The 22,032-nt window shown below is 40.4% G+C and overlaps 1 protein-coding gene across 1 annotated transcript in view; it reads left to right on the top strand.

The window, feature by feature from the left end:
• Positions 1 to 22,032, top strand: part of LOC110467151 — a 62,670-nt gene that overhangs the window by 29,939 nt on the left and 10,699 nt on the right. Inside the window, exons 23-40 of the mRNA XM_021524104.1 lie at positions 471 to 678; positions 3,840 to 3,985; positions 4,733 to 4,947; positions 5,346 to 5,495; positions 7,748 to 7,832; positions 9,586 to 9,756; positions 10,010 to 10,177; positions 11,793 to 11,888; positions 12,088 to 12,209; positions 12,377 to 12,495; positions 13,261 to 13,477; positions 14,132 to 14,256; positions 17,737 to 17,797; positions 18,209 to 18,274; positions 18,801 to 18,906; positions 19,243 to 19,444; positions 21,264 to 21,343; positions 21,754 to 21,849. Of these exons, the coding sequence (XP_021379779.1) occupies positions 471 to 678; positions 3,840 to 3,985; positions 4,733 to 4,947; positions 5,346 to 5,495; positions 7,748 to 7,832; positions 9,586 to 9,756; positions 10,010 to 10,177; positions 11,793 to 11,888; positions 12,088 to 12,209; positions 12,377 to 12,495; positions 13,261 to 13,477; positions 14,132 to 14,256; positions 17,737 to 17,797; positions 18,209 to 18,274; positions 18,801 to 18,906; positions 19,243 to 19,444; positions 21,264 to 21,343; positions 21,754 to 21,849 (2,433 nt within the window). The remainder of the gene's footprint in view (positions 1 to 470; positions 679 to 3,839; positions 3,986 to 4,732; positions 4,948 to 5,345; positions 5,496 to 7,747; positions 7,833 to 9,585; positions 9,757 to 10,009; positions 10,178 to 11,792; positions 11,889 to 12,087; positions 12,210 to 12,376; positions 12,496 to 13,260; positions 13,478 to 14,131; positions 14,257 to 17,736; positions 17,798 to 18,208; positions 18,275 to 18,800; positions 18,907 to 19,242; positions 19,445 to 21,263; positions 21,344 to 21,753; positions 21,850 to 22,032) is intronic.

The following is a 22,032-nucleotide window of genomic DNA, read 5'->3' as shown; positions in this document are numbered from 1 at the left end:
ATAGTCCCCATATACCATTTGAGTATTAAAGATTATTAGCACTTCTTCTGAGAAAGTACTGGAGGGATCTTTCTGAAATTTCACATAAAGTTTGCCATGGTTCCTTGTTATGCACACAAAATTTTGAAACTGATAGGAAAAACAAGATGGCTGACAATCAGCCATCTTGAATTTTTAGAGTTCAGCAATATAAGCCTAGTTATGCAATTCTTATACAATAACATTTCCCATAGTGGCAAATAACATCATATTACAAGGTTTCAGATATTGTACACAATTCCTGTTTGAGATTTGCAACATACGACTTGGTAACATTACCTGTCTGTAAGGAAAATGAAGAGTTAAGAAGGTAAAAGATAATATTTTGTAGGTCTTATAAAGATCCTTTCATGGTGCTGTGGGTGCCAAGATCCTTCTAGGATCTCTTGTTTTTATAACAGTTTCACTTCACTTACATACTCTTTTTGTAGAACAAGAGGCCATGGCATTGTTTTGCCTTTGACCAGAAGAATAGTGTTGCAGACATATCTGTGATATCTCGGAGCAGTCGACCACAAAGTCAAGCCCTTGGAAAAACCGTCATCACCATGTGTCTCCCGGGCAGAAAAAATGGTCAGCCCAATGAACCCAGGGAGATACATATCTACTGCCGCCCTCTAGACAAGCAGTGTGACAGAGGTACAGCTCAGTTTGCTACCATCAAAATATGTGTCCATGTTTGAAACATAAATATTCTGTTATGTAAATAACAGAAGATATGATATAATGATTGAACTGTATCGGTTACAAGGTAAGAGCTGAAGCTATGGAAGCTCAAGGCCTCCTGTGTATATAGAGAATTGCATGTGTTGAAGCTCAAGGCCTCCTCTGTGTATAGAGAATTGCTTGTGTTGAAGCTCAAGGCCTCTGTGTATAGAGAATTGCTTGTGTTGAAGCTCAAGGCCTCCTCTGTGTATAGAGAATTGCTTGTGTTGAAGCTCAAGGCCTCCTCTGTGTATAGAGAATTGCTTGTGTTGAAGCTCAAGGCCTCCTCTGTGTATAGAGAATTGCTTGTGTTGAAGCTCAAGGCCTCCTCTGTGTATAGAGAATTGCTTGTGTTGAAGCTCAAGGCCTCCTCTGTGTATAGAGAATTGCTTGTGTTGAAGCTCAAGGCCTCCTCTGTGTATAGAGAATTGCTTGTGTTGAAGCTCAAGGCCTCCTCTGTGTATAGAGAATTGCTTGTGTTGAAGCTCAAGGCCTCCTCTGTGTATAGAGAATTGCTTGTGTTGAAGCTCAAGGCCTCCTCTGTGTATAGAGAATTGCTTGTGTTGAAGCTCAAGGCCTCCTCTGTGTATAGAGAATTGCTTGTGTTGAAGCTCAAGGCCTCCTGTGTGTATAGAGAATTGCTTGTGTTGAAGCTCAAGGCCTCCTGTGTGTATAGAGAATTGCTTGTGTTGAAGCTCAAGGCCTCCTGTGTGTATAGGGAATTGCTTGTGTTGAAGCTCAAGGCCTCCTGTGTGTATAGGGAATTGCTTGTGTTGAAGCTCAAGGCCTCCTCTGTGTATAGAGTATTGCTTGTGTTGAATCTCAAGGCCTCCTCTGTGTATAGAGAATTGCTTGTGTTGAAGCTGAAGGTCTCCTCTGTGTATAGAGAATTGCTTGTGTTGAATCTCAAGGCCTCCTGTGTATAGATAATTGCTTGTGTTGAAGCTCCAGGCCTCCTTTGTGTATAGAGAATTGCTTGTGTTGAAGCTCAAGGCCTCATCTGTGTATAGAGAATTGCTTGTTTTGAAGCTCCAGACCTCATCTGTGTATAGAGAATTGCTTGTGTTGAAGCTCAAGGCCTCTTCTGTATATAGATCCTCTGTGTATAGAGAATAGCTTGTGTTGAAGCTCAAGGCCTCCTGTGTATAGAGAATTGCTTGTGTTGAAGCTCAAGGCCTCCTCTTTGTGTTGAAGCTCAAGGCCTCATCTGTGTATAGAGAATTGCTTGTGTTGAAGCTCCAGGCCTCATCTGTCTATAGCGAATTGCTTGTGTTGAAGCTCAAGGCCTCTTCTGTATATAGAGAATTACTTGTGTTGAAGCTCAAGGCCTCATCTGTGTATAGAGAATTGCTTGTGTTGAAGCTCAAGGCCTCCTGTGTATAGAGAATTGCTTGTGTTGAAGCTCAAGGCCTCCGCTGTATTGAGAATTGCTTGTGTTGAATCTAAAGGCCTCCTGTGTAAAGAGAATTGCTTGTGTTGAAGCTCAAGGCCTCCTCTGTGTATAGAGACTTGCTTGTGTTGAATCTAAAGGCCTCCTGTGTGTATAGAGAATAGCTCGTGTTGAAGCTCAAGGCCTCCTGTGTATATAGAGAATTGCTTGTGTTGAAGCTCCAGGCCTCATCTGTGTATAGAGAATTGCTTGTGTTGAAGCTCAATGCCTCTTCTGTGTATAGAGAATTGCTTGTGTTGAAGCTCAATGCCTCTTCTGTATATAGAGAATTGCTTGTGTTGAGGCTCAAGGCCTCCTCTGTATATAGAGAATTGCTTGTGTTGAAGCTCAAGGCCTCCGCTGTATAGAGAATTGCTTGTGTTCAAGCTCAAGGACTCATCTGTGTATAGAGAATTGCTTGTGTTGAAGCTCAAGGCCTCCGCTGTATAGAGAATTGCTTGTGTTGAATCTAAAGGCCTCCTGTGTATAGAGAATTGCTTGTGTTGAAGCTCAAGGCCTCCTCTGTGTATAGAGAATTACTTGTGTTGAATCTAAAGGCCTCCTGTGTATAGAGACTTGCTTGTGTTGAAGCTGAAGGCCTCCTCTGTGTATAGAGAATTGCTTGTGTTGAATCTAAAGGCCTCCTGTGTAAAGAGAATTGCTTGTGTTGAAGCTCAAGGCCTCCTCTGTGTATAGTGAATTGCTTGTGTTGAAGCTCAAGGCCTCCGCTGTGTAGAGAGAATTGCTTTTGTTGAAGCTGAAGGCCTCCTCTGTGTATAGAGAATTGCTTGTGTTCAAGCTCAAGGACTCATCTGTGTATAGAGAATTGCTTGCGTTGAAGCTCAAGGCCTCCTGTGTGTATAGAGAATTGCTTGTGTTGAAGCTCAAGGCCTCCTCTGTGTATAGAGACTTGCATGTGTTGAAGCTGAAGGTCTCCTCTGTGTATAGAGAATTGCTTGTGTTGAAGCTCAAGGCCTCCTCTGTGTATAGAGAATTGCTTGTTTTGAAGCTGAAGGCCTCCTCTGTGTATAGAGAATTGCTTGTGTTGAATCTCAAGTCCTCTGTGTATAGAGAATTGCTTGTGTTGAAGCTCAAATAGCTTGTGTTGAAGCTCAAGGCCTCCTCTGTGTATAGAGTATTGCTTGGGTTGAATCTCAAGGCCTCCTCTGTGTATAGAGACTTGCTTGTGTTGAAGCTCAAGGCCTCCTCTGTATATAGAGAATTGCTTGTGTTAAAGCTGAAGGCCTCCTCTGTGTATAGTGAATTGCTTGCGTTATAGAGAATTGCTTGTGTTGAAGCTCAAGGCCTCCTCTGTATATAGAGAATTGCTTGTGTTGAAGCTGAAGGCCTCCTCTGTGTATAGTGAATTGCTTGCGTTGAATCTCAAGACCTCCTCTGTGTATAAAGAATTGCTTGTGTTGAAGCTCAAGGCCTCCTCTGTGTATAGAGAATTGCTTGTGTTGAAGCTCAAGGCCTCCTCTGTGTATAGAGACTTGCTTGTGTTGAATCTCAAGGCCTCCTTTGTGTATAAAGAATTGTTTGTGTTGAAGCTCAAGGCCTCCTGTGTATAGAGAATTGCCTTTGTACATTGTTACTGTAATTGCTGTATGCAAATTGTCAGGACTATATTAAGTGTTGCTATTTTAACTCCATATCTCATTGACAGCTATGGCTCAGCTACCTCCTGATGAGATGACCGCCCGTGTAGATGTGGAAGTAGACACGCCCTCCTCTCATCTGCCTGCTCTCTTTTCCATCAAACTGACTGCTGTAGTGGGATTCACTAAACTCCGTATTGCCAGAAGTCTAGATGTAAGCATAGTTTACAGTAAAACATGAATGAAAATAAATACTATATAACAGGTTATTTATGCAGGCCTTAAATTTTCGCAATTTTGACCCAAAAGTAGGGGGGGGGGGGGAAATTTACACAGATTATAATTACGTTATTTAGACATATGCAGGAACTAAATTGTCGCTGTGTTCTAGCACAGAGACGGGGCACTCGGCATATAAGTCATAATCACTTGGAGGTCCTTCATTTGTGATATTGGCTCTGTGTTACAATTTTTAGAAACTTCAGGTAAATATAGTTATGGTATATCACTAGCGTAACGAATGGACTGTTCAGTTGATGGTATATCACTAACGTAACGAATGGACTGTTCAGTTGATGGTATATCGCTAATGTAACGAATGGACTGTTCAGTCGATGGTATCTCACTAACGTAACGAATAGACTGTTCAGTTGATGGTATATCGCTAATGTAACGAATGAACTGTTCAGTTGATGGTATATCATTAATGTAACGAATGGACTGTTCAGTTGATGGTATATCACTAATATAACTAATGGACTGTTCAGTTGATGGTATATCATTAATGTAACGAATGGACTGTTCAGTTGATGGTATATCATTAATGTAACGATTGGACTGTTCAGTCGATGGTATATCACTAACGTAACGAATGGACTGTTCAGTTGATGGTATATCACTAATATAACTAATGGACTGTTCAGTCGATGGTATATCACTAATATAACTAATGTCCTTGCAGTCTGTCCAGTTATTGGCTCCTGTTGGTAAACATGCCAGTCAGATTGTAACACTCAAGAATGCTGGGAACATCAACATGGAGCTGATGCTCACCACAGCTGACTTTTCTGACGCCTTCATTGTGACACCCAAGAGAGTAGTCATCACCCCAGGAGAAAATGCTGAAGCCAGTGTCAAATTTCTGCCAACAAATGATGCAATTCCTGAATTTCGAACGTAAATATTTTGATATGTGTTGTGAATAATAAAATGCATCAGACCTGTTGTCATCCCTTCAATATATACACTTGCAGAAATACAGAGAAAATGTGGTCAATGCTCCTACAGTTATACAGTTTGAAATACTTTTAGGTGAACACTGGAAAAGTCGGGAAATATTCATGAATAGCCTGTAATATAAATTAATGAAATATTGTTTTCTGTCATATTATAAGAGAAAACAAAATATCACTTTAGCTATCACCATGTAAATGAAATGATCACACAATATCGGGCTGGCTATATGGTGATTTAAAGGCCTGGCATCAATTATCTGAAGCACATCAAAGGTGAAAAAACCCTCAAGACTTAAGATTGTTTGATACAAATGGAGTCTGACCTGTTTGTTTGTGTAGCGTGCTGCTGATGAGAATATTGCCTGATGGTCCGGATTACGAGGTCACTGTTCTGGGTAAACTGGTGAAGGAACAGACAGCCAAAGCACCTCCTCTCATGTCTGACAAACACTTTGTGTGTTACGGTGGGGTGACTGTGGACCAGGCAGTGTGAGTATTACTTCTTAGATCCTCCTCCCTGTCTGACAAACACTTTGTGTGTTACGGTGGGGTGACTGTGGGCCAGGCAGTGTGAGTATTACTTCTTAGATCCTCCTCCCCTGTCTGACAAACACTTTGTGTGTTACGGTGGGGTGACTGTGGGCCAGGCAGTGTGAGTATTACTTCTTAGATCCTCCTCCCCTGTCTGACAAACACTTTGTGTGTTACGGTGGGGTGACTGTGGGCCAGGCAGTGTGAGTATTACTTCTTAGATCCTCCTCCCCTGTCTGACAAACACTTTGTGTGTTACGGTGGGGTGACTGTGGGCCAGGCAGTGTGAGTATTACTTCTTAGATCCTCCTCCCCTGTCTGACAAACACTTTGTGTGTTACGGTGGGGTGACTGTGGGCCAGGCAGTGTGAGTATTACTTCTTAGATCCTCCTCCCCTGTCTGACAAACACTTTGTGTGTTACGGTGGGGTGACTGTGGGCCAGGCAGTGTGAGTATTACTTCTTAGATCCTCCTCCCCTGTCTGACAAACACTTTGTGTGTTACGGTGGGGTGACTGTGGGCCAGGCAGTGTGAGTATTACTTCTTAGATCCTCCTCCCCTGTCTGACAAACACTTTGTGTGTTACGGTGGGGTGACTGTGGGCCAGGCAGTGTGAGTATTACTTCTTAGATCCTCCTCCCCTGTCTGACAAACACTTTGTGTGTTACGGTGGGGTGACTGTGGGCCAGGCAGTGTGAGTATTACTTCTTAGATCCTCCTCTCCTGTCTGACAAACACTTTGTGTGTTACGGTGGGGTGACTGTTGGCCAGGCAGTGTGAGTATTACTTTTTAGATCCTCCTGTTTGTCGAACACTTTGTGTGTTACGGTGGGATGGCTGTGGATCTTTTTTTTTTAGCTCACCTGGCACGAAGTGCCAAGTGAGCTTATGCCGTGGCGCGTCGTCCGTCGTCCGTCCGTCCATCGTCCGGCGTCAATATTTTACTTTAAACGACCTCTTCTTAATAACCAAAAGGCCTAGGGTGATGATATTTGGCTAGAAGCAAACTGGGATGAAGGGCTACAACATTTGTTAAAATTAATGACCTTCACCCATTTTCAAGGTCACAGAGGTCAAATGTTTAAAACTTAAAACATCTTCTTCTCGATAACCAAAATGCCCAGGGTGATGATATTTGGCCAGTAGCATGCTGAGATGAAGGGCTACAAATTTTGTTCAAATGTATGACCTTCACCCATATTCAAGGTCACAGGGGTCAAATATGTCAAAAACTTTAAACAACTTCTAAATAACCAAAATGCACAGGGTGATGATATTTGGCCAGTAGCATGCTGGGGTAAAGGGCTATCAAGTTTGTTCAAATGAATGACCTTCATCTATATTCAAGGTAACAGGGGTCAAATATGTGAAAAACATTAAACAACTTCTTCTGAATAACCAAAAATGCACAGGGTGATGATATTTAGTCAGTAGCATACTAGGATCAAGGGTTACCAAGTTTGTGTAAATGTATGACCTTGAATCATATTCAAGGTCACAAGGAGCAAATATGTACAAAATATATAAAAAAAAAACAACTTGTTCTGAATAACCAAAAGGCTCAGGATGTTGATATTAAGTCAGTAGCATGCTGTGATCAAGGACTACTACGTTTGTTAAAGTGAATGACTTTGACTTATATTCAAGGTCACAGGGGTCAAATTTGTTTAAAATCTTTAAACGACCTCTTCTGAATAACCATGGGTCCCAGGTTGTTGATACTTTGCAAATTGCATCCTGAGATGAAAGGCTATAAGATTTGTTCAACATAATGACTTTGTTCGACTTTCAATCACAGGGGTGAAATTGTTGTAAAAAAAAATAACAGGTTCTTTTGAATGAATTTTAATCATAAATACTGATATTTTATTTTGCCTGTAGCTTTATTTTAGATCACTTTTGAGGTTACAAGTGTGATATTTATACCAGGTGAGCGATGCAGGCCTATTGGGCCTCTTGTTTCAGAAGGTTTGTGTCTTAAAATAATTATCTGTTATATATCTTATTCCTGTTTTGAATTATACATAATTTTCCTGAATGGTTTTAAATATGTCTGGATCACTCACATGAAACAAAGGCTGTTGAAATATAACAGTGTACTTCAGAATCTACCAGATCCTTCTTATATCTCTTCAGTTTCTAACTCTGATTGGTTGAGTCTACCTCCCCTCCAACATGTTCTGAACAGGTCTTGGTGATTTATTTTCAGTCAGAAGAAGGTTACCTTGTGGAACAAATCTGAGATATCATGTCGAGTGAGGATAGAAATACGTTCAAGTTCCTGGGACTTCCAGGTAAGTGTGTCTTGTGGAGTGAGGATAGAGATACGGTTGAGGTCCTAGGACTCAAGTTCAGATTTGCCTTAATACAGTTCACACAATCAAACTTGTTCCAATTTGCATCCAGACAATTTACATACAGTCCTGCTTATTACTATTAGTGTGTATTTCCGAATAAAGGAACTTCAACATTCAAGAAAATTGTTTAGAACATATTTGTATTGGTAGGGTGCTGAGTAGACTTCACTTCTGAAGATGAACACCCCGGGGGATGGGGGTGGGGGTCTGCAAGTTGTATATATATTAACGTCTTTTTAACATTAAAGTTCTTGGATGTTATCTGTAAGGGATGGATATCAACCATATTTCACTGGAAGCATCCCTAGATGGTGGGGATTCAAAATTGTACAAATGGTGGGGCTGACTCCCCAGGGTGCTGAGGGGCGGGCCCAAAAGGGGGCAATTTGACTATATTGCTTTAAGTGACTTCTTCTCTGGAACTAAGCGATGGATATCAACCATATTTGACTGGAAGTATCCCTAGGTGGTGGGGATTCAAAATTGTACAAATGGTGGAGCTGACCCCCCAGGGGGCTGAGGGGCGGGGCCAAAAGGGGGCAATTTGGCTAAATTGCTATAAACAGCTTCTTCTGTAGAACTGTGCCATGGATATCGACCATATTTGGTCGGAAGCATTCATAGGAGGTAGGGATTCATAATTGTACAAATTTTGTTGCTGACCCCCCCGGGCTAAGGGGTTGGGCCACAAAAAGTTTATTACTTGGAAATGGTTGAGATCCCCACCATATAACCATTTATACAATTGTGAGTATAAAGAGAAGAATGCATAGTTGCTTCCAGGATGGCCCTAGGGTCTGGCCCCACCCTTGGGGACATAGTCCCTCTGTCATAACTTTGAAACAGTTGAGATCCCCTCCCCAAAACTATATATACAAATGCTGGGCATAAAGAGACGAATGCAGTCATGATATTAGAATAGACCCTGGGGTCTGACCGAACCCCTAGGGACCTAGTTTCTGAGTCACAGCTTGGAAACAGTTAAGATCCCCACTCAAAAACCATATATACAATTGCTGAGTATAAAGAAATGAATGCACATATGCTTCCAGGATGGCCTTGGGGTCTGCCCCAGCCTTGGAGACTTAACCCCTGGGTCATAACTTCAAAATGGTTAAGATCCCCACCCCAAAACTATGTATACAATTGTTGGGCATAAAGAGACTAATGCAGTCATGATATTAGAATGGATCCCAGGGTCTGCCCCACCTTTGCAGACTTAACCCCTGGGTCATAACTTTGAAACGGTTGAGATCCCCACTTCAAAACTATAAATACAAATGCTGGGCAAAAAGAGACGAATACAGTCATGATATTAGAATTGATCCTGGGGTCTGGCCACAACCTATGGACCTAGTTTCTGAGTCACAGTTGAGATTCCCACCCCATAACCATACATAAAATTGCTGGGCATGAAAAATTTAATACATATATGCTACAAGGATTGGCCTTGGGGTCTGGCATATTCCCTTGGATCTCATTTGGAGAATATTTTGCCATGATTGCTTAGATATCCAGGTGAGTAATACAGGCCCTCTGGGCCTCTTGTTGTTGAGTTCGTTGATTTTGGGTTTAATGAAGCTTAAGGGTTCTGGGGAATCGCTACCAGGTCATTTACTATTTTATATAGTAGTATTAGGACACTCAGACCTCAAGTTTACAAGGCCATGATTATATTATATTTTTACAGCTACAGGGTAGTTTTAACAGTGATCAGAAAGAGATGTCAACACGAGCTCGGGACGTGATCATCAAACCCATGGAGAAGTACCCAGTACACATTGTGTTTGCCCCGTCCTCTGTCTGTGAATCAACTGGCAAGCTTGTTCTCAAGCACTCCATGTCAACATTTAAATACTCGGTAAAGAATTTAATTGATATATTTAGTTTACTTGCAATCTTCCATAGCGTTCCACTTCAGTATAATTCTTCTGTTCGTGTTACTCACTTTCATATTAATTGCAACAAATGTATGGAATAAATTGATTTTTTTTTTTAAATGGCAATCTCTTCCTACAAGAGCAAACAAGGTGCTAATTTATTTTAACGGGAATACTTTTCTGGTTGTCTGTTTACTAGAGTCCTCTTGAGTGTTTTGGTTGTCTGTTAACTAGATTCCTCTGAGTGGTTACGGTGGAATAGGCAACGTTATCATAGAGGGAGCCAAAGTGTCTGAAAAGGACCATTACTGGCTAGATATGGGCGAGATGTCTGTAGGCCAGCGCATCGCAAAGAGGGTCACCCTCCGCAACATTGGAAGTCGTCCAGCCTACATACGATCTGTGTGCTGTACTGGTAANGTTGAGTTCGTTGATTTTGGGTTTAATGAAGCTTAAGGGTTCTGGGGAATCGCTACCAGGTCATTTACTATTTTATATAGTAGTATTAGGACACTCAGACCTCAAGTTTACAAGGCCATGATTATATTATATTTTTACAGCTACAGGGTAGTTTTAACAGTGATCAGAAAGAGATGTCAACACGAGCTCGGGACGTGATCATCAAACCCATGGAGAAGTACCCAGTACACATTGTGTTTGCCCCGTCCTCTGTCTGTGAATCAACTGGCAAGCTTGTTCTCAAGCACTCCATGTCAACATTTAAATACTCGGTAAAGAATTTAATTGATATATTTAGTTTACTTGCAATCTTCCATAGCGTTCCACTTCAGTATAATTCTTCTGTTCGTGTTACTCACTTTCATATTAATTGCAACAAATGTATGGAATAAATTGATTTTTTTTTTTAAATGGCAATCTCTTCCTACAAGAGCAAACAAGGTGCTAATTTATTTTAACGGGAATACTTTTCTGGTTGTCTGTTTACTAGAGTCCTCTTGAGTGTTTTGGTTGTCTGTTAACTAGATTCCTCTGAGTGGTTACGGTGGAATAGGCAACGTTATCATAGAGGGAGCCAAAGTGTCTGAAAAGGACCATTACTGGCTAGATATGGGCGAGATGTCTGTAGGCCAGCGCATCGCAAAGAGGGTCACCCTCCGCAACATTGGAAGTCGTCCAGCCTACATACGATCTGTGTGCTGTACTGGTAAGATGGCAGGACAGTTAATAGGAGGGAAAACTAAATTATATGGTTAATAGGTATTTAGGGTCCACAGTATAAATGAAGGAATTAAGTGCCTACATCATAATCTTGCCCTCCAAAAAAATGGTGGACTTTCTATGTGATTGGGATACTTTAACATGCCTTTCTTTGGTGAGTTGTTTTATGGTATGGCATTAGTCTGTCCAGAAATTATTAGTGCCTACACCTTATCTTTGCTCAATAATAATAATAATAGTAATATACAGCCTTTACATAATGCCTTCTATAATTTGTAAAATTATTCTAAAGCACTTTACAACGTATGGATAATAGTTTTAGTTATAATTGTGAAACAAAAATGGCTACCAATCACCATATTATAGATTAAGCAAAAAGATAATCATTGCAATATGCACATAAATGAATAAATAAAGGGTGTTATTTACATCACGTCTGTGCGAATAGTCTAAAATGCAGACGTGGAGATTGTAATACATCGATGGAAGACAGAGCCTTAGATTGACAATGGCAAAATATAGCACATCTAAGCACTTTACATCATACCTTCCAAAAATATGATTGGATGTCAGTGAAATTAAAAACAGACTATAAGAAATGATGTTCACTTGCTTAATTGAGTTAAGGACATGAATATGACTTCTGAGGGACATATGTACACCTGTGCTGTTGTTCAGTGGAATAACACTTGGCATGTTTAATACCAATGCATTGAATAATAGTAGATTATATCAAATACATCCAGAAGATTAATAACAAAAAGTGACAAAATCATGCCAAAAAGGAACTAAAGTTGCTAGAAAGGTCAGGTTTTGTTATGAAAGAGTTCAAATTGAGCTATTTGTTTCAGATTTGAGATGTAAACAAGCCCTAGTTCCTGGTCGAGTTTTGGTTGAACCAAATGAATTTGTACTTGGGGTTCAGGCTACAAGGGTAAGTACTAAATGTAATAAATTTTTGCTATACTTTGTGTTCAGAGATAGTGATATGAATGGATAAGTAATGATTGTGTAGATATGTATCCATACGTTTCATTTGTTTATTACTTACATCACATCATATTTGACATGAATTATTAAAAATCTACCAACTTATGTATAACCTATAACAAAGTGTGTTTGTTTGGCTGTAGACTGTGGTGATGGTGCTTAACCCAACCCACAGAGAAAGTGCCCTATGCCTTGACCACAAGGATGTGGTAGGCGTTGTCTCTTTTCTCTATGGAGACGAAATAAGTCGGCAAAAAATGAGAGGGTAAGTGATTTCTAAGTTACGTGATGCTATGACAAGTGAATATCATTTGTCTCAGTCTGTTATAAAAATATGTTTCAATTTAAATTCACATCTGTTTTGTCACCTATTTTTGAGATTTTGCTAAGATTTTTACGCTAGAGATTTTTGATTCATCCTGTCTACCACAGAGCCATCGATCAAGGGAGACAATCCAAACCTTTGAAGACGACTGAGGATGTGTTGTTGAAAACAATAAGTTTTTGTAACCACTACCTGGATGAGGAATCTGTGGAGTATACACCGACAGGTAACATTTCTGTACAATCACCCTTAAGTTCTCTGTACACACAGGTAACATTTCTGTACAATCACCCTTAAGTTCTCTGTACACACAGGTAACATTTCTGTACAATCACCCTTAAGGTGTCTGTGCACACAGGTAACATTTCTGTACAATCACCCTTAAGTTATCTGTACACACAGGTAACATTTCTGTACAATCACCCTTAAGGCATCTGTACACACAGGTAACATTTCTGTACAATCACCCTTAAGTTATCTGAACACACAGGTAACATTTCTGTACAATCACCCTTAAGGAATCTGTACACACAGGTAACATTTCTGTACAATCACCCTTAAGGTATCTGTACACACAGGTAACATTTCTGTATAATCACCCTTAAGTTATCTGTGCACACAGGTAACATTTCTGTACAATCACCCTTAAGGTATCTGTACACACAGGTAACATTTCTGTACAATCACCCTTAAGTTATCTGTACACACATGTAACATTTCAGTACAATCAACCTTAAGGTATCTGTACACACAGGTAACATTTCTGTATAATCACCCTTAAGGTATCTACACACAGGTAAGATATCTGTACGAATGGTAAGATGTCTTCTCATACACAAATATACAATGATATAATATATTTACACATATTTCTCCTCTTTTACAATTTGAATCAACTGTCTCAATCATTTGCTGACACATACGTTTTTTTGTCTGTTGCTTTATCCGTACTAAGATGTCTGGATTATTGGTCTGGTATTGTGTGTTATAGGTCAGAAGATTGGGAGTCCTCAGACAGAGGTAGACCTGTTCTACTCTGCTATGCTACGTGTGATGGTGTTACTGGTGGGGGAACCCCAGAAGACTGCTGTGGAGTCGATGACAGTAACCCCACCCGTATATAGAACAATCAGATCAGCTGACGTCGTACAGGAGCCAAGCTACAGTTCTACATGTGTTGTACCGGTCAAGGACACAGTACAGAACAGGTGTGATAATAACAATATACACTCACAATAGATCACGTCCTGTCTAATTTACATTTTGTTTATTGTAAAGCAGCTTTGCATTACACTGTTTGTGACCTACTGCACATTAATTGTAAATGTTTGTTAACAACATGGATGTGGTTGATATCTTCCTGTTTTAAATGATCAGAGAAGATATAACAGGATTTACTTATGTTTGTTCTGTTTTTTAAGTCAAAGGTAAAGGTCTCTATTACTATAAAGAGAAAATAACCTTCTCAGTGTCACGAGTTAACTCATGTTTATAAACAAAGTACATTTATGGTTCTAGATTGTTTGTATGTGATTGCTTTTCAATTCAAATGTTCAAATGTCGAAGTCACTGTCAGTCGTAGACTTCATTCCTCCAAACTCCATACAGGACATCCTGTATGACACTAAATGTTATAATGTGTACTTAACAAGTCCAGAGAATGTCACAGTTATTTAAAGTAGAATACTTTTGGAAAGTGCATCCAATTCCAAATAGTGTAATCCTCCAACCGACAGCAATCATTAGTGATATCTTGTTTAAAAAGAATCAATGTAATCCTCAACCTTAACTCAATCAGCTGTAATTATGTTAACAGAGAATCCATGTAATCCCGTAACATAAAAGTGATATATTGTTTACAGATCAGAATCTATATCCATGCGCAATACCATGCCAGTGCTTCCAGCACTGCCACTTTACAATGAGACAGACCAAGACAGCTGGACCCTACAGCCAGAGCAAATCATCCTCAATGTTCCCAATAAACGTAGGTATCCTTCGGCTGTGAACCCTACAGCCAGAGCAGATCATCCTCAATGTTCCCAATAAACGTAGGTATTCTAAGGCTGTGGACCCTACAGCCAGAGCAGATCATCCTCAATGTTCCCAATAAACGTAGGTATTCTAAGGCTGTGGACCCTACAGCCAGAGCAGATCATCCTCAATGTTCCCAATAAACGTAGGTATTCTAAGGCTGTGGACCCTACAGCCAGAGCAGATCATCCTCAATGTTCCCAATAAACGTAGGTATTCTAAGGCTGTGGACCCTACAGCCAGAGCAGATCATCCTCAATGTTCCCAATAAACGTAGGTATTCTAAGGCTGTGGACCCTACAGCCAGAGCAGATCATCCTCAATGTTCCCAATAAACGTAGGTATTCTAAGGCTGTGGACCCTACAGCCAGAGCAGATCATCCTCAATGTTCCCAATAAACGTAGGTATTCTAAGGCTGTGGACCCTACAGCCAGAGCAGATCATCCTCAATGTTCCCAATAAACGTAGGTATTCTAAGGCTGTGGACCCTACAGCCAGAGCAGATCATCCTCAATGTTCCCAATAAACGTAGGTATTCTAAGGCTGTGGACCCTACAGCCAGAGCAGATCATCCTCAATGTTCCCAATAAACGTAGGTATTCTAAGGCTGTGGACCCTACAGCCAGAGCAGATCATCCTCAATGTTCCCAATAAACGTAGGTATTCTAAGGCTGTGGACCCTACAGCCAGAGCAGATCATCCTCAATGTTCCCAATAAACGTAGGTATTCTAAGGCTGTGGACCCTACAGCCAGAGCAGATCATCCTCAATGTTCCCAATAAACGTAGGTATTCTAAGGCTGTGGACCCTACAGCCAGAGCAGATCATCCTCAATGTTCCCAATAAACGTAGGTATTCTAAGGCTGTGGACCCTACAGCCAGAGCAGATCATCCTCAATGTTCCCAATAAACGTAGGTATTCTAAGGCTGTGGACCCTACAGCCAGAGCAGATCATCCTCAATGTTCCCAATAAACGTAGGTATTCTAAGGCTGTGGACCCTACAGCCAGAGCAGATCATCCTCAATGTTCCCAATAAACGTAGGTATTCTAAGGCTGTGGACCCTACAGCCAGAGCAGATCATCCTCAATGTTCCCAATAAACGTAGGTATTCTAAGGCTGTGGACCCTACAGCCAGAGCAGATCATCCTCAATGTTCCCAATAAACGTAGGTATTCTAAGGCTGTGGACCCTACAGCCAGAGCAGATCATCCTCAATGTTCCCAATAAACGTAGGTATTCTAAGGCTGTGGACCCTACAGCCAGAGCAGATCATCCTCAATGTTCCCAATAAACGTAGGTATTCTAAGGCTGTGGACCCTACAGCCAGAGCAGATCATCCTCAATGTTCCCAATAAACGTAGGTATTCTAAGGCTGTGGACCCTACAGCCAGAGCAGATCATCCTCAATGTTCCCAATAAACGTAGGTATTCTAAGGCTGTGGACCCTACAGCCAGAGCAGATCATCCTCAATGTTCCCAATAAACGTAGGTATTCTAAGGCTGTGGACCCTACAGCCAGAGCAGATCATCCTCAATGTTCCCAATAAACGTAGGTATTCTAAGGCTGTGGACCCTACAGCCAGAGCAGATCATCCTCAATGTTCCCAATAAACGTAGGTATTCTAAGGCTGTGGACCCTACAGCCAGAGCAGATCATCCTCAATGTTCCCAATAAACGTAGGTATTCTAAGGCTGTGGACCCTACAGCCAGAGCAGATCATCCTCAATGTTCCCAATAAACGTAGGTATTCTAAGGCTGTGGACCCTACAGCCAGAGCAGATCATCCTCAATGTTCCCAATAAACGTAGGTATTCTAAGGCTGTGGACCCTACAGCCAGAGCAGATCATCCTCAATGTTCCCAATAAACGTAGGTATTCTAAGGCTGTGGACCCTACAGCCAGAGCAGATCATCCTCAATGTTCCCAATAAACGTAGGTATTCTAAGGCTGTGGACCCTACAGCCAGAGCAGATCATCCTCAATGTTCCCAATAAACGTAGGTATTCTAAGGCTGTGGACCCTACAGCCAGAGCAGATCATCCTCAATGTTCCCAATAAACGTAGGTATTCTAAGGCTGTGGACCCTACAGCCAGAGCAGATCATCCTCAATGTTCCCAATAAACGTAGGTATTCTAAGGCTGTGGACCCTACAGCCAGAGCAGATCATCCTCAATGTTCCCAATAAACGTAGGTATTCTAAGGCTGTGGACCCTACAGCCAGAGCAGATCATCCTCAATGTTCCCAATAAACGTAGGTATTCTAAGGCTGTGGACCCTACAGCCAGAGCAGATCATCCTCAATGTTCCCAATAAACGTAGGTATTCTAAGGCTGTGGACCCTACAGCCAGAGCAGATCATCCTCAATGTTCCCAATAAACGTAGGTATTCTAAGGCTGTGGACCCTACAGCCAGAGCAGATCATCCTCAATGTTCCCAATAAACGTAGGTATTCTAAGGCTGTGGACCCTACAGCCAGAGCAGATCATCCTCAATGTTCCCAATAAACGTAGGTATTCTAAGGCTGTGGACCCTACAGCCAGAGCAGATCATCCTCAATGTTCCCAATAAACGTAGGTATTCTAAGGCTGTGGACCCTACAGCCAGAGCAGATCATCCTCAATGTTCCCAATAAACGTAGGTATTCTAAGGCTGTGGACCCTACAGCCAGAGCAGATCATCCTCAATGTTCCCAATAAACGTAGGTATTCTAAGGCTGTGAACCCAACAGCCAGAGCAGATCATCCTTAATGTTCCCAATAAACGTAGGTATTCTAAGACTGTGAACCCTACAGCCAGAGCAGATCATCTTCAATGTTCCCAATAAACGTAGGTATCCTATGGCTGTGGACCCTACAGCCAGAGCAGATCATCCTCAATGTTCCCAATAAACGTAGGTATTCTAAGGCTGGGAACCCTACAGCCAGAGCAGATCATCTTCAATGTTCCCAATAAACGTAGGTATTCTAAGGCTGTGAACCCTACAGCCAGAGCAGATCATCTTCAATGTTCCCAATAAACGTAGGTATTCTAAGTCTGTGAACCCTACAGCCAGAGTAGATCATCCTCAATGTTTCCAATAAACGTAGGTATTCTAAGGCTGTGGACCCTACAGCCAGAGCAGATCATCCTCAATGTTTCCAATAAACATAGGTATTCTAAGGCTGTGGACCCTACAGCCAGAGCAGATCATCCTCAATGTTTCCAATAAACGTAGGTATTCTAAGGCTGTGGACCCTACAGCCAGAGCAGATCATCCTCAATGTTCCCAATAAACGTAGGTATCCTATGGCTGTGAACCCTACAGCCAGAGCAGATCATCCTCACATTTATATATACCATAGGAAGTGTCTCCAAGCGGAATACTAGGTTTTCATACATTGATAAAAACAGTAAATTGTAAATATGCTTTTTTGTTTCTTTTAACAGGGGATGAGAAACTTCAAATCCAAAAATTTGTGATAGTAAACTTCCTTAACAGAAAAATGATGTAAGTATGTGAGCTGAATCTCTAAGATTTATATTAGATAACCTAGTGCCATATAAATTACTGTGTGAATGCATATTTTTGACCGAGTGTTAGTGTTCGTTGTAAGAACCACAGGGGCAGTGTTGAGCTATGCTTCTCACTTGCCTCTGGTGTTGACTTTTTCATTAATGTAAAAAATACCTTCTATTAATAAATATACATGATCTAAAAGGAGAAGATTTGAACGTGCTGCTTTTACCAGACATTGATTTATCCTCACGCTTTCTACCTCCATTCTGTTGTGTAAGTTTGATGAGGAACGTCAAAATCTTACGTGCTTAAAATTTTACCAATCAGAAGATCTGTATTTGGTTGTGTGTTTGACATTAACTTTCTTCCTGTTTTCAAGAGATTGTTTTATGTACTTGATAGGTATGAGCTGTCCTGGCCAGGACACTGGATCAAACTCACACCTGAGAAAGGCACGGTGGAGCCAAAGTAAGTGTACAAGTGAGAGGGTTAACTGTGTCACTGTCACAGATGCTTATTGTCCTCTTTACTAGCTATTATCCTTATTGTTTGTGGTGTTACAGTTGTTACGTCCTTGTAATTAGTGAAGTAATTACAGAGATGATTCTGGGGTGTATGCTTGCAGGATTCACGCTGTCTAGAGTGGATCGTGTTCACGATAATTTAGATGTTATTTATGTAAACAGTTTTGATTTCATACAGTGTTATCTTCATGTCTATTAGGATAAAACAATTTTAAGGCTGTATCTGAAAATACAATTTGAGCAGTTGTATATGATGAAAGGAATTTGAACAGTTTTATATGATAATTACAACTTGAATGTTTGCATTTGTTAAACACAACTTGAATGGTTGTATTTTGGGATAATTAGCTTTCTATTGTTTCTTCATCAATGTCTCATATCATGTTGAATTCTCATATTCACCTATATCATATAAATCAGAGTGCATCAGAAAGCCTGTACATTGTAGTACAACTGTTGTGTTGATCCAGGAGTAGCAGTTCTGTGTGTCTGAGCCCGAGTGCTGCTGTGTTCCAGAGCTATGACCAGCTCCCCTGGAGTGGCACCATACATGTCATCTGTGACAACCAGTATAAGGTATTTATAATGAAGAGTTTACACAACCAATAAAACTTTTATGTGACGTTTCGATGACTAGTACGATATGTACACGGTCACCTTCATCAGACAAATGACCAGTGAAGAAAAAGTTCAGAAATACATTATAAGGTCACAAATCATTTAAGATGGACATCTGGGGAGATAAATCTTGTAAGGTTGTGATGATATTTTGTTCAATGACTCAATGTTACCATTATTTGTATACACATTGACGAGTAGATTGATGGACATCTGGGGAGATAAATCTTGTAAGGTTGTGATGATATTTTGTTCAATGATCATTATATTTAATACTATCATTAAAATTCACAGGTTCTTCGTGTTCAAATACGAAATGACTTAATTCTTGATGGCAGTTCCTTAGTCAACAACAATACACTCGTTCCTTTGAGTACCACATCTGCCACACCGTCCACTTCATTGGCTATCTTTGGGTCACATGACACCCCTACAGGGCTACAGATCTCCACAACAACCATTACATTCCCCCCAACAAAGGTTGGGGAGCAATCAGGTGAGCATTATCCTGCATCATGTCTCTCCCTGCCCTAGATCAGATAAAGTCTGTATTGGACCTAAATGAAAATATTACCTCTCATATCCAGACAAACCTCTCTAAGTTAGCTCCTTCTTATCAGTGTGTATCGCTGTCCAGCCACCATTTCAGGGGACATATTGTCCTTTTTATCCCCCGCTTTCACCGAAAACGTGGGATATTAATTTTGGTTTGTACGTCTGTCTGTCTGTCTGTCTGTCTGTCACGCTTTGTTTCCGAGCAATAACTACAACAAATGTTATCTGATTTTTTTCAAACTTGGTCACAGGGTTAAATGCCTTAAGGGCTCAGCCAAGTTCTATGACCACTTAGATCAGACCCCATTTGGCAGAGTTATGGCCCCTTGAATAACGAAAAACGTCATTATCTGTTTCGTTTCTGTGCAATAACTACAACAAATGTAAACCGATTTTCTTCAAACTTGATCAGAGGGTTAAATGCCTTAAGGGCTCGGCCAAGTTAGTAACCACTTTAATCCGACTCCATTTGGCAGAGTTATGGCCCCTTGATTAACGAAAAACGTCATTATCTGCAGTTTCTGCTTACCGGTAATAACTCTAGCAAATATTAGCCAGATTCCTTCAAACTTGATAACAATATTTGTGTTCCTCTTTCTTTTCACCTATCTCGGGCACTCTTGGTTTTCGTGTGATAATTGCTGTAGATATTGTTCAGATGTTTCAACCAAATTCCTTATGCACATCCGACTCATGCTAAGTTTGCCAACCAATGTGATTTGTGCATATTTACAGATAATCAATGAGGTATAGGGCTTTTTTTTTCTTCAAGTTTCAAGCTTTACATTATGTCTCAACAGCATGAAACTCGCGTGTTTAAACCTAACCTCAATAATGTTAACCTACAATATGTCCTGCAAGCGGGGGATATAAATTCCACGAATTTGCTTGTTGTATATACAACTGTTCAAGTTATTCAGCTGTCTCACAATCTATCCACCTTTTAGAATAATAAAGGTGGTTGATTTATTGATGGTTTTTGTACGCCTGTTGAAGGACGGAACATATTATGTTATCACTTGAGCGGGCAGTCACAAACGGTGTCCAGTCGATATCTCAAGTAGTTTTCAGCGGATTAACTTTAAACTTCATAGAAAGGTTAATTGCCGGAGTTATGGCTGTTTATTCATTTGCTTAAACAGTGTACACTGATATCTTTAGTAGTTTTCAATGAATTAACTTCAAACTTCATAGGAAGATTAAATACCATGCTAGCTTTGACAAGGTCGATAACCGCAATTATCTGACCATAATTTACGGAGTTATGGCCCTTTATTCAATTGCCGAAACAGTGTCTGCTCGATACCTCGAGTAGTTTTCTACTGATTAACTGCAAACTTTATAGGAAGGATCATTACCATGATAGCTCGGATGATTCGATAACTGCAATTATCGCACCATATTTTATGGAGGTATGGCCCTTTCTGTACAACTATACAGACAACCACTCTTTCAATGTATGATGGGCGTGTTATGTTCCGCTTCATGGTATCCTTGTTGCCATTGCATTATCTTGATTATGTCTTAACATTTAAATTTGTTCTTATAAATATAACTGTTGTTGACATTGTAGTGTCTTTGTCATGTGATGTTGACATTTCTACTTATAGCTATAACTTGTTGACATTTGATTTCAATGTTTTGATCATGTGATGTTGACATTTCTACTTATAGCTATAACGTGTTGACATTTGATTTCAATGTTTTGATCATGTGATGTTGACATTCCTACTTATAGCTATAACTTGTTGACATTGCAGTTTCCTGTATAGACATGACCAACTACTCCAAGGACACCATCAAGTGGATTCTGTCCTCATTCGCCCCGCCATATGTCAAGGTCAGTAACATGTAAACCACAGGATTATCAACAGGTTACTCAATTGTGAATACAAATTGGTTATGAGTCTGCAATTTGGATGAAAATCTTTTCTTGGTGTAAAATTGTTACTGGTGAGATGTTACGCTGGCCTACAGACAGGAACTTACTGAGTTCTGATGGTATGGATCTTGTGTAACATAAAATTAGAATTACTGTTTAACATATACTATGAAAATTGATAGATCATGTGTCATATTTTTACCTAAGCAAAAGTTACATGTAGGAAGGAGAATAGGATCAACTTTTTTCTCGTAATTTATTAGAAAAACAAATGTTTTTGTCTGTGGTTATGATCCAATAGTACGTTTCAATTTCGATCAAATTCATTTAGAGTTTGTGAATGTATTTGTTGTGGTTTTGTATTAAAGGGAGCAGACAGTTCTCGAGATGTGTTCAGAGCTACCTACAAAGTTTTTGAGTTTGCTGAGAAATATGGACAAATTACGGGCCGGAAGGATGCTAAGGTAGTAATGAGTTTATTATGGGTGGAAGAGTTTTTGGTTACTGAAAATAACTTATCAACAGCCTGACCAAACTAAGGCAGTAGATGTGTGTTTAAAGTAGTAATATTTGCATCAAGTAAAAAGAGGAATTTTAATATTTGATAAGGTGAATGATGATATGCCTGTTCTGATTAGTTCCTGATT

This window comes from Mizuhopecten yessoensis, unplaced genomic scaffold (genome assembly GCF_002113885.1).
Source record: "Mizuhopecten yessoensis strain PY_sf001 unplaced genomic scaffold, ASM211388v2 scaffold1723, whole genome shotgun sequence".
NCBI lineage: Eukaryota > Metazoa > Mollusca > Bivalvia > Pectinida > Pectinidae > Mizuhopecten > Mizuhopecten yessoensis.
This window is presented reverse-complemented; position numbering and strand designations above follow the sequence as displayed.